Source organism: Panicum hallii, chromosome 1 (assembly GCF_002211085.1).
Source record: "Panicum hallii strain FIL2 chromosome 1, PHallii_v3.1, whole genome shotgun sequence".
Lineage (NCBI taxonomy): Eukaryota > Viridiplantae > Streptophyta > Magnoliopsida > Poales > Poaceae > Panicum > Panicum hallii.
Window position 1 is genome coordinate 2539719 of NC_038042.1, and position 13479 is coordinate 2553197.

The 13479-nt window shown below is 46.1% G+C and overlaps 1 protein-coding gene and 1 pseudogene across 1 annotated transcript; one reads left to right on the forward strand and one right to left on the reverse strand.

Moving 5' to 3' along the window:
• Positions 1-15: 15 nt before the first annotated feature.
• LOC112881792 (VIN3-like protein 2) lies at positions 16-5901 on the reverse strand. Its single transcript, XM_025946662.1, has 4 exons — positions 5682-5901; positions 3130-3811; positions 1872-2179; positions 16-1793 (listed from the first exon to the last, which is right to left on the reverse strand). Exons 1-4 carry the CDS (start codon positions 5698-5700, stop codon positions 559-561), a joined length of 2244 nt encoding a protein of 747 aa, XP_025802447.1. The 5' UTR covers positions 5701-5901; the 3' UTR covers positions 16-558.
• A 5438-nt stretch (positions 5902-11339) lies between these two features.
• Positions 11340-13098, forward strand: LOC112884344 (annotated as a pseudogene).
• Positions 13099-13479: the final 381 nt, after the last annotated feature.

Consider the following 13479-nt stretch of genomic DNA (forward strand, 5'->3'; position numbering starts at 1 on the left):
CAGACAGCACTGGAGTAAACCAACAAAACAACAAATGCAGCAGTAGATAGAGAAGCATTGAGTCAACATAACATTAAGGCAGATGTTCTGCTTCTTAAGCATCATTCCTCCCATTCCCACAAGAGTCAGAAACATATTGCGATTTCCCCCAGATACAGCACAATCATTTTACTGACAAGACATGGTTAGCTCGGATTCGTCAACACCCATACGAAGCCTGCTTCATCCCACAGAGACAGGTGCATTCCTGATCCAGCCTGACAATCATCCTTCTTTGAGCAGCTACACGCCACAAAATTCATGATGCAGCCCATGATGCTCTAAGAATAACATGGACGGTACTGATGATAGCACTGTAACCTATGGAGCAAAAGAAAAGAAAAACGAAGTTGCCTGATAAAATAATCCTACTGTCATGGGGAAGGAAGTTTCAATGAAGATTGTACATGTCAACTACTTCAATGAAATTTCCAATGAAGAATCAATGCAACGATCTGCTACAAAAGAATGGGACCAAATATGCTCCCTACAAAGCAAATGTTAAGAGCTTCCAGTTGCTTAATGCCACAGATCCATGCAGAAACCAGAAGGCATGGAAGACCGCTTTTTGCTGTATATTGTCTCTGAGAAGCTGTCGACAAGCTGGCCGGAAAGGCTAACAGGGTCCTCAATAAGAGTATCCACATAGACACTAACTATCTTCTTCTCATGTGGGGTGGCACGCAAGCTAAACCATGTCAGAAATTTCACCCTGAAGTTTGTTTCAATATAGCCCTCGCACTCCAGCCACCTGACCACCCTGACACAGTACTCGTAAGATGCTTCCGAGCAACCATCCTTGTGGCCAATGTCATCCAATTTACCTGATGTTCTTTTATTTGAAGAATTACCCGGTTCCCTTTCAGGCCTTGAAGAGCCATTCTGAACAATGTTATCACATGGTTTGGGTTTGAAGCTCCTAGCACCATTCTCCTTGCCGTTTTCCATACCTCTTGGTGCAGTGGGCGGCACAGAGCCAGAGTATCGAGGTGCAACAATCACCAATTCATTCCCAGGTGGTGCATCTGATGTGTCCTGTGGTCTAGGAACATGCTCTACTGAGTTTGAGGACTCTCTGAGCTTTACTGTCTGAACACAAGGATTGGGTTCCTCATCCAAGGCAGACGCTGAGAGCCCAGGAGCTTCTTCTTCCAGCTCAGTGACTTCAGTTACCCTAGCTGCAGCCAACTGTGTATTCTGCAAGTCTTCCATATGTTCACCGGGGTGATGAGATGCTTTATCTGAATCAAGGATCTCAGGTTTTTCACAATATTCAAAATCACTTTCAGGGGATTTGTTTAGATCAGCATAAACGGCAGTATTATTGTTTGAGTCCACACCCTCCGAGGAAGGATCAGACTGACCATCACTGTTTGTCTTCAGGCTCCCATTATTTTGTTCTAGTCCAGCAACAGCACCACCTGGCACTGAACCCCTTGGGTCTTCCTTCTGACAACTTGTCTTCACTCTAACCACCCATGACCCCAACTCGATTGAGTTCTTGAAAGCAATAACCTTAAAGATATAGGTTGTAGCCGGTGCAAGCTCAGTGACAGGTAATTTTTTCGATGGTGTAAGAATTATGCCAGTTGGATTCGACAGGTAGGATTCAGTAACAGCCACTCGGTGCCATAGATTGAAGGAAGTTGCCTCTTGGGCAAGCATAGGACATTGATCCAAATCCAAAAATACTGTGACAGATGATTGGGTTATAGCTTCAAACTTTATGAAGTTTGGTGGTACCATACAAGGTCCTGAAAATGGAAACATGCATTAATTAGTCAATTCCATTTGTATATGTGATGCCAAACACAAAGGGTACAGGAACATACGCTGAAGTCTTGAGTTGGCAGGAGATGCACCAGAGAACATTGACTCCATAGCATTTATTGCTTCAACACAAAGTTTCTGAACTTCAGCACCAACAGTAAGCCGACTGACAATTCCACGACCCATGTTTGGAGCTCCTGATATAGGACCGACCTCAGCCTCGAGTTTCTTCAGTGCTGTGTCAACAATCTCTTGCAATACCAAGTACTTTTCTGTTGACATGAGGATTTTATGACTGAGAAAAATCCGATGACACAATACATCCAACCGCCGAGCATCTTTCGCTATCACAAGTTGTTTCTTCCAGGACCTGAACAAAGGTATTTAATAGTCACGTGCTAGCTCAGCATGTTAACAATATCAAAATGGCTCTACTAATTACAATTCACGCATTCCAATCAAAGGAACAAAGCACTACATGTGTAATATCAATAAGAAATCTTTGAAAGAGATATGCCCCTTTTGCTTCTTATTAGATTATTTGAATTGACTGATTAACCTAATGGGTATCTTCCCTCTCTTTCCCTCTAGATGCCTTGGATTTGAGCATAGCAACTATGATCTGTAAATTATAATTTCTAACACTCTTCTGCATGCTGTGTTCATCTTTACATGTATATCTTGCCTTACGACCATTCCAAATGCTTAAAGTACCAAACTAGGAACTCGTTCACTCCACTTGAAACTAGTACAGAAAGATCCCCCAAGGAGATACGACAAGAGCAGAAAAGTAAATATGGTTGAGGAGCTATTTTCATAATTTGCAACCTAATAGTCATAGAATAAGGCTGTGTGTCCAAACAAACAAATCTTACTCCAGACGGAAAATGGATGAATCCATCATTCTACCATGTAGATGAGTAGCCACAGAGATAGCTCATTGCATAAAGACAGAAACAGGTTGCTTCTGAAAGTACCTATTTGAATATATCTAATACTTGTTTCTCTACCCTGAAATGTTTGTTTTTCTCACAGCTCTATCCGAAAATATTTTTCTCTAAAGTTAAATAATGACAGTACAAGGTTCGATCCCTAGGAGTGGAATGAGCAAGGATTAAGGAAATCTAACAAGAGTTTGATGTTTTCACTTAGCAAGGTCCACAAAGTATAACAACGAAAATTTTCAAAGCTATGTCATAAAATATTAAACTGAGATTTCTGTATTGTTTATGTCTATCAGTGCAAGATATACTGGAAGCTAAGACACGGAAGCAGTAAGATAGAAACTTTGTGTAATAAAAAGATGATACAGAACAGTACCCAAGCAAATCATTCTGTTTCCAACAGCGAGTGCAATAATAACCACCATCAAGTTTCTTGCACTGTCCACTTTGAAAAATGCCTGTTCTTTCATCCTTGAGAGCACATTCAAGATGGCATGAGAAACCACAGGAATCCTTTTGCAAGGGTTGGTCTGAACTACAGAACAACCAAAGACTTGGGTCCTTGTTGTCATCGTAACTGAAACAAATGCAGCATGAACAGCGCCTGCAAAATTTTTCCCTAAGAATAGCCCTGCAAGCTACATTTTGGCAATAGCGTTGACTATTGGTTAGCCCAGTTACATCAGATGCCCCTGAGTTGTTTGCAATAATTGGTAGACGTGATGGGTTTTCACTCTTTCTCGGTCGTTTTGCAGGGGACTGGTGGTTAGTGTTGGGCTCAGGAATTGACTCTTTCTCTTTCTCTTGCACATGCTCCACTGGTCCAGACGATTTTCCACTCACCACCCTGAAGAGATAATCTAGCATTCGCTGCTTGGATAAACCAGTATATTTCCTCTCCCTTCCAAGATCAGAACAAAGGATTTCTACAATCTCACGACGGCTCCATGTCTGGAGCCTGTCAGGTGCAGTTTCTGGGATCTTTGATAATTCACGAACGAGCTCTCGCTTTTCATCCACACTCATCAGTCGACATTTAGCAGGGTCGATTGTTGTACCTGAGGAAGATAACAACATATTACTATACGTTTTGTACATGTTAAACTGAATTCAAGGTTTTGCAGCATAAGACTCTAGGAGAGTCATCAATATGCTTACAAATATAGCCAAGAGGTATGTACCAAATAAACTTTGCAAGCATCCATATTCACAGTACAAAATCAGCAAAGCTTGTGCCAGCATATGTAACTTAAACAAAAAAATTATTAGATCCCATAAAGCAGTCAGAGAAAAGAGATACTGGCTGCAAAGTTTTAGGGAGTCATTCCGACATGATCCTAGAAACTAACAAACAAACAAGAGATGTGGTTGGAACGGAATTATGTGCTATCAAGCTTCTTTTGTTTGCCAATTCACATCAACACGTGTTATATGTAGCATTCAGGAGTACATCAGTTTAGGGCCTCAAATTTTTTAAAAGATAACCAATGATAAGCTAAAACTACACTAGACAAAACCAAGAAGTCAATTTATCCTGCATGTCAGCACAGACACCCCCATCTCCTTTTTTGGAGTCACCAATGTCAAATGGTCCACGTCAGTCTCTTACTAGCACAGAAAACACTTTGTCTATTTGACTAACCGTGTTAGCTGCCTCCCAGTTACACTTGTATCTTGCGCTCTACCCAAAGACAAGTATTTTCCCCTCAATTTTAATACTCTCTTATTTCCGACCCCCTCCCTCACTTCTACTATTATCTTTCATCAAAGAGGGGGGCCAGAAAGTTGAAGCCATGACAAAACAGGAAAGCATGCCAATCTATTCTATAAATAGAAGACTAACTCAACACTTAGTACAAACATATGATACCAACTCTAGTTATATAATTTCCAAATACGTAGGCCTTTATAACTGATCATTTGTGACAGATTATTCTATAAAACTCAGATTCTGGCACCACACGCAATGCGTGTTTAAAGAGCTATATGGATGCATTCTATATATTAGCTATTAGAACCTTCTACTTGTGTAGCCTCTACCAATAGATAGCATCAATGGGAGACGAGACGGATCAGAGACACCCTTCAAAATCAAAACTTTTCGTTTGCCTACCTTAACCTGTACACAGCATCAACGGAAACCAATGCACAGCAAGTGTTCTAACAAACTTATCACCCAACTCCATCAACCTAACGCAACTATATGCACAAGGCAAACAAAGCCATGCATGCGACGGCCAAAAAAAAGCATTTTTGCAAGGTCAATGCGATGCCGCTCAGCACCCAAATCCAGGACTCCAATAGGAGCACCCAGCAGCAGAACCACCGACCCGAGCCTTCCTCCTCCCCCAGAAGAGATACTGCTACCGGTACCAACAACGAGGCACCAGCCGTGGACACGTACGTCCCCGGAAAACGACGTAAAGGCGCCGAACCCCCGCCGCCCGCGCCCCCCACGGGCGGGACGGGCGCAATGCGAGTAGCCATCACCGCATGCACGCGAATCTGACGTTACCGGCCGCGGAGGAGGCGGGGGCGGCGGCATCCCCCTGCGACACGCCGCCAGCCGAACCACACGCGTCGGCGACCGAACCAATCCGACCGGCAACTGGAACAGCGGAAAGCGCGCGCACCCGACTAACCCCCGAGCGCTAAATCCCGGATTCGCGGCGACGGACGCCTCAACAGCGAAGCACGCGGAAGCAGCCAGCCGCCGCGCGCGCGAACCCGTGGAATCTCGGCACGGGGGCAGGGGGGGCACGAAACGAGAATCCCACCCCGCGGCGCGCAATCGCCGCCGCACCCCGCGGGCGGAACCACCAATCGCGCGGATCGAGCCGCCGCCGCGGCGCCCGCCCGCGGCCCGGGAGCCAGGCCGCGGGACCGGTGGAAAACGACGGGGGACAAAGGACGGGGGTGCGCACTGACCTCCGCGCGGGGGATCCATGGCGAATTGGGCGGGCGCCGGAGACGGCGAGGGGGAGGCGGAGGGAGGAAGGGGGAGATCTCTCTCTCTCTCCTCCCTCTCTCGCTCACTCACGTGGACTCCTCTCTCCTCCTGCCCTGCTGCCCCTCCTCCCCTCTCCTCTCTCTCTCTCCTCCCTCTCCCTCTGGCTGGCTGCTGCGTCGTCTGCTCTGCTGGGTGTTTTCTTTCTCTCTCTACTCTCTTGGCGCACGCGAGGTTAACTCCCAGCCTTGGGACTCGGCACGCGCATCAACGCGCCCGATGACGCCGCGCTTTTGCGGTGGACACCCCCGAGTTCCCCGCGTATTCCGGTGGACACCCCTTCCGTTCTCAGTTGAACGTTCCCGATGGAAGGGTGTGAGTGATGGCGGTCAAAGTAGATTAGGCGGAGCGGCAGTTTTGGCCGCGCACTAGTCTAGGGGTTGTTGGGAAACTTTCACACCGGCAAGAGCTACCGTGATGTGGTCAAAGTAGAATAGCAGCGTGCATGATGTAGAAAGGAAATGTGTTTTGTTGAGGAGTAATTTGTTATACGCGGATGAGATATTTAGCATGGTATGGAAAAGCTGCTGGTGATAATAGGAAAATCATCGGTATAATTACGAGGGATTTTTATATGAATGGCGATAGACATTGCTACAAACTTAATTGATCTCACGTGAAGTAATAATGCCGTTTGACGTACATAGGTAGCGTAGCGCCAAATAAATACGTACCTTTATAATAAAATTCTGTCGTAGAAAAGTCTAAGGAAAATAAGGAGTTTTCGAAATGTAGTTGCAACTCCTAACGGTAAGGCATTCGATGTAGTTTCTGTTTACTAAAAATCATCCTCTTCAAAAACATACCCAAGCGATAGCCATACCACAGCTATAGAGATATAAGAAGAAGCTCGGTACCGATAGATAAAGAAATAACAATGCAGAGACTAAAACATCTGCCTAGATAAGCTATATACTCCCATTTCGTCAAATATAACATCTAATCTACTCTAGCTAAGAAACTATGAAGAATGCAATAATTCACCTTTAAGTGCGCTTGCTACGGGGGGCTTTGACTAGCTCTCGAAGCACCCGAACCGCCCCCACCTCCCCACGACGTGGATGACACCGAATCGGGCGCTCAGCTAATAAGCTGGCGCGTACGTCCTCGGTACCTCACGCACCACGTGACAGCGTGACGCCACGACGGGTCTGATGGCGCGGGCGGCGGTGCACGCAAACTGAAAGCCGACCGATCACTGCACGCACGTACCGGCTCCATAGCAATACTAATTGCACCGCTCATCGCTCACGTCACACGTACAGTACATGATGCGCCACAGTGCAGTACAGCTACGCTGCGGAGTGGCTGGTGGCGGCCGCGGGCGGAGCAGAACGAGACCGACGGCTGGGCCCGGGCGCGCGCGGCGCAGGCTTTAATCGCCGACGTCGTCGTGGCGCCACCTACTGCCGCGCCATGCCAGAGCCCGGGAGCTCAGCGCGACAGCGCCTCAGCCCCAGCCCCAGCCCTGAAGCGCAAATACGCGGGACGCGGAGGGTGCCTCCGCATAAGCACCGGCTCGCTAATCATCGTCATCGTCGCGAGGCCAAGCAAGCAACGAGGGCCCCGCGTCCTCGCCGATAAAATAAATTCGGGGCGCGAGCACGATGCACAGTGCCCCCTCCAGCAACCGTGCTGCGGGGATAAAATAATAATTAATATATTTTATTTCAAAAAAAAATATGAAGGTGGTGGTATTTTTTTTATTTGGGGGTACGCGGGGCGTACTGTTCATTAATAGAGGGTGGGGTGGTGGTGGCCTGGTGGGGCGACGACTGAGGAGAGAGATGGGAGCGGCATTTAATGGAGGGGGAGGGGGCGCTTCAAGATTCGCGCCAGCGACTCCTCGTGGGCGCTTGCGTGGCGTGGAGGGTGCTCCCGGTGGGCCCGCTCCCCCGTCCAACGTAACATGGCGGCAGCCACTTGGTAGACCAGTAATTCCTTCCTCTCATCAGAAGGAGAAAAAAAAACTTCAACGTGTTTGTGACTACGACGGCGTGTAAGCCGCCGCGGTTTAGCATGAACTAAGGTTTCTTTGTTTCGTTACATTTTTTTTAAAAAGAAAAACTGCTGACAGGAATTCTACCGAGCTTGTTACATTGGTACTACATAGAGAAGAATTCAGTACCTCTCGCCTTCAGAACTTTAGCTTTTTACTCTACAGTATAGCTTCTCCGCTGCTTTAGAATCTGGAAGCTGTTCGTCGTCGTCTCTAGGCCGCAGTAGCTAACCCGGAAGGCCTTGCTAGCTCACGCCGTAAACACCTACGGTAGAGAGCGAAAGAATCATAGAGAAGCAAAAAGGTGACAAGTCAATTGGTTAGGGTCGCTATGTCAGAACCATAGAGATCGAAGTTAGGCACACTCCTAATCATATACACGTATACTAGTAGTACCAGTAGCAGTAGTTTTCTATCATTGCAAGAGAAGAGGAAAATATTAGAGAAAGGAAGAAGTCAAGCCCGGCCCCATCTACCAGACCACGGCACCACGCCGGCCGGCCGGCCGGCCGGTATAGAATACTGTGCGCGTGACGGCGACAGGCGGGGAGTGGGTGCGCCGCGGCTGCTGCCGCCGATGACCAGCTCGGCAGCAGCTGCTGATGCGTGGCAATGGCAGCGGCAAACTGGTGCCTGGCAGTGGCGTCGCGCGGGCCCCGCACGTCGTCTCCTACCAGCACGGGCGCGTCGTTTTCCGCCGGGATATGGATGGATGGATGGAAATGGGTGGGTGCCCGGACGAAACGAGACTGCTGCGTGGGTGTGTGAGCGAGGCGAGTGGAAAAGCCAAAGCCACCCGAAAGCCTCCATCTCCCGGCCGGCCCGGCCACGGCTGCTTGCTTTTTGAAAGGGAGGCTGTGTCTCATGGAGCCATGGCGTCTTGGCCTCTGGGCCAGATGGACGGATCGCACGCGACATGTGCAGGGAGAGTCGGAGAGAGGAGGCCCGATGCGTACGTGCCGTCGACACGAGCCGCCGCGGCGTGGCGCGCGTCTCCGCTCCGCTGACTGCTACCGAGCACTAGAAACCCTTCACCAAATCAAGTAATCTTTTTTGATGAATACTCAGATCAATTTTTTTTTTTGGCGTTTGGACCCGGCAAAAATCCGGTCCTCTGCTCGGCAACCGGCAGCTCGTCGCTTCTCACCTTCTTCACGTTTTACTTTCTAGGACGACGCATGGTTTTGATCCCTTCTCTTTCCCCACCTCGTGTCACGGCCAGAGAGGTTCGGTGGACGATGGAGCGTTGAAATTTATGCGGACCGAGAATAGAATCCAGTACGGTATAGATTATCTGATCCGGTTTGGTTTGGTGTAGTCTAGTTGGGTAGGGTCGTTCGCTGTGGTGGGATTTGTCCACCGGATTCAGCCTTCGTATTTCAGGACTTATTATTATTATTATTATTATTATTATTATTATTATAACTATTATTTTAATGGCAGATGATGCGCGTTGGTAGTAATTTTATAAATTTATATCCTGACGCCTATTATTCTATTTTGGAGGTGGGCATAATAACACCCTGGTGTGCGTTCATACTTCACAGGCTGGATACATATTCAGATACACGAGCAATCTAGGTGCTTATACGGTAGGATGTACGCAAATACCTACGTGTCAATGCGCGAGAGTATCTCGCCTCCAAACACTACCATGCCACGTACACCATGGCTACCCTCACCTCACACCTCTACAACGTAGGAAATACGCAACTCTTTTTTTTCTTTTTTCTTTTTTTTGTCCCTCTCCCTTTTTATGTGTGCTGAACTTTCTTTGGAATCGAAATATCTGAACCTGAGCGCCCAAGTGCATCATGTTCCCTAATCATGTGTTCCCTGGTGCTCAGGTTGCGCCGCCCGTCACGCAAGTAGGCGCGTCCACTTCCGGCCGTCGCCGTCCGACGCAATCCCCGTCCAAAGATCGCCGCGGAAACGCCGCTTTCAGGCGCTACGGCCCGGCGCCCACTTCACTGTGCGGATAAGCTCCGAGCTACGGAGACGGGGGGCTCACCCCTGATGTCACTCGCGCGCCATCATGCCACGGCAATGATCACGACTAAAACACGACTTGTTGTTTTCAACCGTATAACATAGTAATAATAAGCTTTGTGTCATGATTTCGTAACATTTTAATCTTTTTCTTCCAAGTTACTAGGTTGACTGCCGACCTTTTTCTATCTGCTCGTACAAATGGCGATTAGAGGGAGGCAAGACGGTGGTCACGGATCGTTGCCCCAGTGCTCTCTTCACGATTCAATTTGACCCTTAGCTCAAAATTGAATAAGATCAGAGCCCAGCCGTTTTAGATCTGATCCTTAGATTATTTAGGCTAAAATTTAGGATACTTTACCATCCCTAAGTACAAGTACATCGGTCAAAAGTCAAAACTAAAAGGACTACGAATAGTAGTACTAAGTACCTGTACCTTTTTTCGGTAGGTTCGTGCCCTTACTTTGCTACGGGATAATAAATTTATATATATGTATGCTATATTTAGGTGATGCTATTTTTTTATATAGGGGTGATGTTATTAGGAATGCACCGTAGATGTTACTCGTGCATATTATATGCCCTGCATATTGACTTGCAATATTTTTTGAGCTTGTGCAGTTTATTCTCTCTGATAAAACTATAAATTTTGATCGTGCATAAAAAACTATTTTTTTCACAAGCAATAGATGAGCCAAGGACACATTCAATGGAGAGATAGCCCGAACCATCACTTCCCGATTTTCATATTAGTTCGCATAATATAATAAATCACTTCCTAAAACCATCTATCTAATTGTCAAAATGAAGAAAAGCAAATCATCTTTGTGAGAGCATTTTCATAGATGTTTATTCATCTATGATAACTACTGCACAAAAGTAATGACTATGATGAAGTGAATTATCTGGGTGTATTTTTCTACACCAGTAGACCATTCATAACATCACGAAAAGGAATCATGGGGAAAGAATCGATCAAATACTATACTGGAGCATTGACTACCCATGACCTTCATTATGTGGGTGCAACGATCTGATGCAAATGAAAATTGAGCAACAGTTAGAGCATCTTCAAGAGTGCCCAAAACATGCTCCTAAAAATCCTGCTTTGGGAATAAACCAGAAAACCCCACCTTAATGTTCCCACCTTAAATCTCCAAGAGTGCCAAAACCTGTTCCCAAATTTCCCCCGCGCCCAATCCTAGCGGTGTCCGGAGCCAAATTTCCACCCCTCCTCCGCGCCCAATCATATGAAATCAACAACTGGCCGACATTTGTCCTACCAGTTTCTGCCTAACTTAATGATCTTCTGGCTTGCAGTCACAGTATGGTACGATCCTCATCTCTACAGATCTATACGGCAGAATGAGCGAACCACACAAGGACTAAAATCAATATCTCACCTTACCAAGCTGCCATCACCGAACATTTTTTTTCTCGAAACGAGGCTCATCCCCAATTCCATTCCAGAGAAGCGGAATTACAGAGTTAGATAGCTCAGAAACAGACCCAAAGGCGGGATAGAACTGAGGCAAAAGGGAGAGAGCCTAAACCTTCTGACCTGACTTTCAAGCTAGAGGAAAGCTGGGACATGCCCCGCACCCAGGATTCCCAGGTGGACGATAGCCAGCAACGAGTGTTTTTTCGCATTACAGCAGGTTCCTGGACAAAGAAAAGAAAAGAGACGACAAACGACAACTGACATCAGAACCCAACAGGCCCCCCCCCACACCAAACTCGACGTCGTCAGACTTGATTGAAGCGCCTCTTTTTCATCACTCCTGCAACAAAATCTCCGCAGGATGCCGAATGAGTTTAGCACCAAAGACAGCTCTGTTGCTGCAAACCCAAAAAGGTAGACATTTTGTCCAGCAGGCAGCCACCTCCTAATCCACTGCTGGTATTGCCAAAGACAGCAGCCATCACCGAACATCAGTGGCTATTGTTAGATAGGTGGTACCTTTCATATGAAATATCCGACACTGAGAAAAACGAAACAAACCTTTGGTAAGTTAACCAGAAACAAATATGATGGCAATAGATGTCCCGCATTAGGATGCACTGATGTGAAACTAATTTTAAAGATGAGAAATGCCTCCAGAAGTGCACCAAAACAGCTCCGCTGAGGACTATAGTGATAGAATGCACTCCTGACTCTTGTCACCTCCCATGTTATACACGCAGCTGTAAAATAGGGCATCATTTAAAGAATTAGAAACATGTGATTTTGCCCGGCCAAGCGTGATGCGCGGCGACGGCGAGGGCACCGCCGCGCGATGGCATGCAGCCACTTAATCTCTTTTATACTATATCATTAAAGTTGGGATAGGAGCAAATGTTGTATTTACATGTTCTTTAATTATTTAAGAGACTTAGGCTTAGTATGCAGTCCTGTGTTATAGCTCCCATTTATTACTTGGTGTAGCTGAAAAAGGATGCTTCCATGTGATTAATCTGTTGAAAAGTTGCAAAATAATACTTCGGATTGTATAAGCCACATTGTGAAATGATGGTTTACTATGATAATAGATCTAAACTATGAAACTAACTAAGTATCATTTATTCCAAACAATAGAACTGTTTTCGACTCTTGGTTGCTACTTAAGAAAAAAAGGGTACTTAGTTGTAAAAATGTATGTGGCAAAGATCTTGGTTTTCAATTGTAAAACATCCTTTTAAATAAAGAGTTTTGCTTATGTAAATTTCTTTACAAGTGAAACATAAGTAATTAGCTTTAGATATTTCGTACTTTGATATGAAGAGCTAAATAACAATAATTTTGTAGGGTACTCTCATCAACATGTCGGGGCCTAAGCGAGGGATAGATTTGTATGGCACTATTCTAATCGAATATGACCTGAGGATCAAGACAGGCAAACAAGAAAAACATGATCTACAGCTGATCGATGGTGTATCATTCATGGACGACATAGACACATGTAATTGTCGCGCATTGACAAGCCGTATCCATGGCGATCGCGGGGCAGTCGACATAACCGCATCACGGCTTGACGATGCAGTTGAGGCGACCGTAGAAGTTCTTGTATCAGAAGTGAAGAGCAGTTTTAATCTTTGCATCGGTTGCTTTGTCAGTGATATGCCAGAAGAAATCCGGCTCTTTGACGGCGCCATTGGCGAGTCACGTGGCTTGAAGAGGTCTGTGGTTGCCGTGGTGATGGATACTTGGATGGATTTGAAGTTCAGGGTAGGCGCAGACTCATCCATCCCTGTTGAACACTGCTTTTCCTTCAAGGCGAGCCAGCATGGGCATGCTACTCAGGAGAAAAGGGGCAGATTTTGCGTTGATCTCAGTGAAGGTGACTTGGTCGACTTTGATCCGTGGGTTCTAGGCGAGAATAACTTTTCTGTCTAAGAATTCGGCCACCGAATCCTAAACAAACTAAGAGTTCAGAGAGTCGAGTTGTGGCAACTTTGGGTTGTAATCAGACTGTAAGTGTTTGAGTTGATCATATGATTAGATTTCTCTAGCCAAACCTTTTTCAAAGATTGGCAAAAATGTGCACGTCGATTTGTAGCTGCTCTGCAATCCTTGGAAAGGTTTATCGATGTCAAAAAAATTTAAATCATTAATAATTCTCCATTTTTTTAGTCAAAAAACTTATCTACTTCACTTTGCAATTGTCAAGCACAAAACTCACAGAAAAGCAAGTCACTGTCTCTAGAAAACAGAGTATACATTATCTTGGCTCCAGAAAACAGAGTATATATGA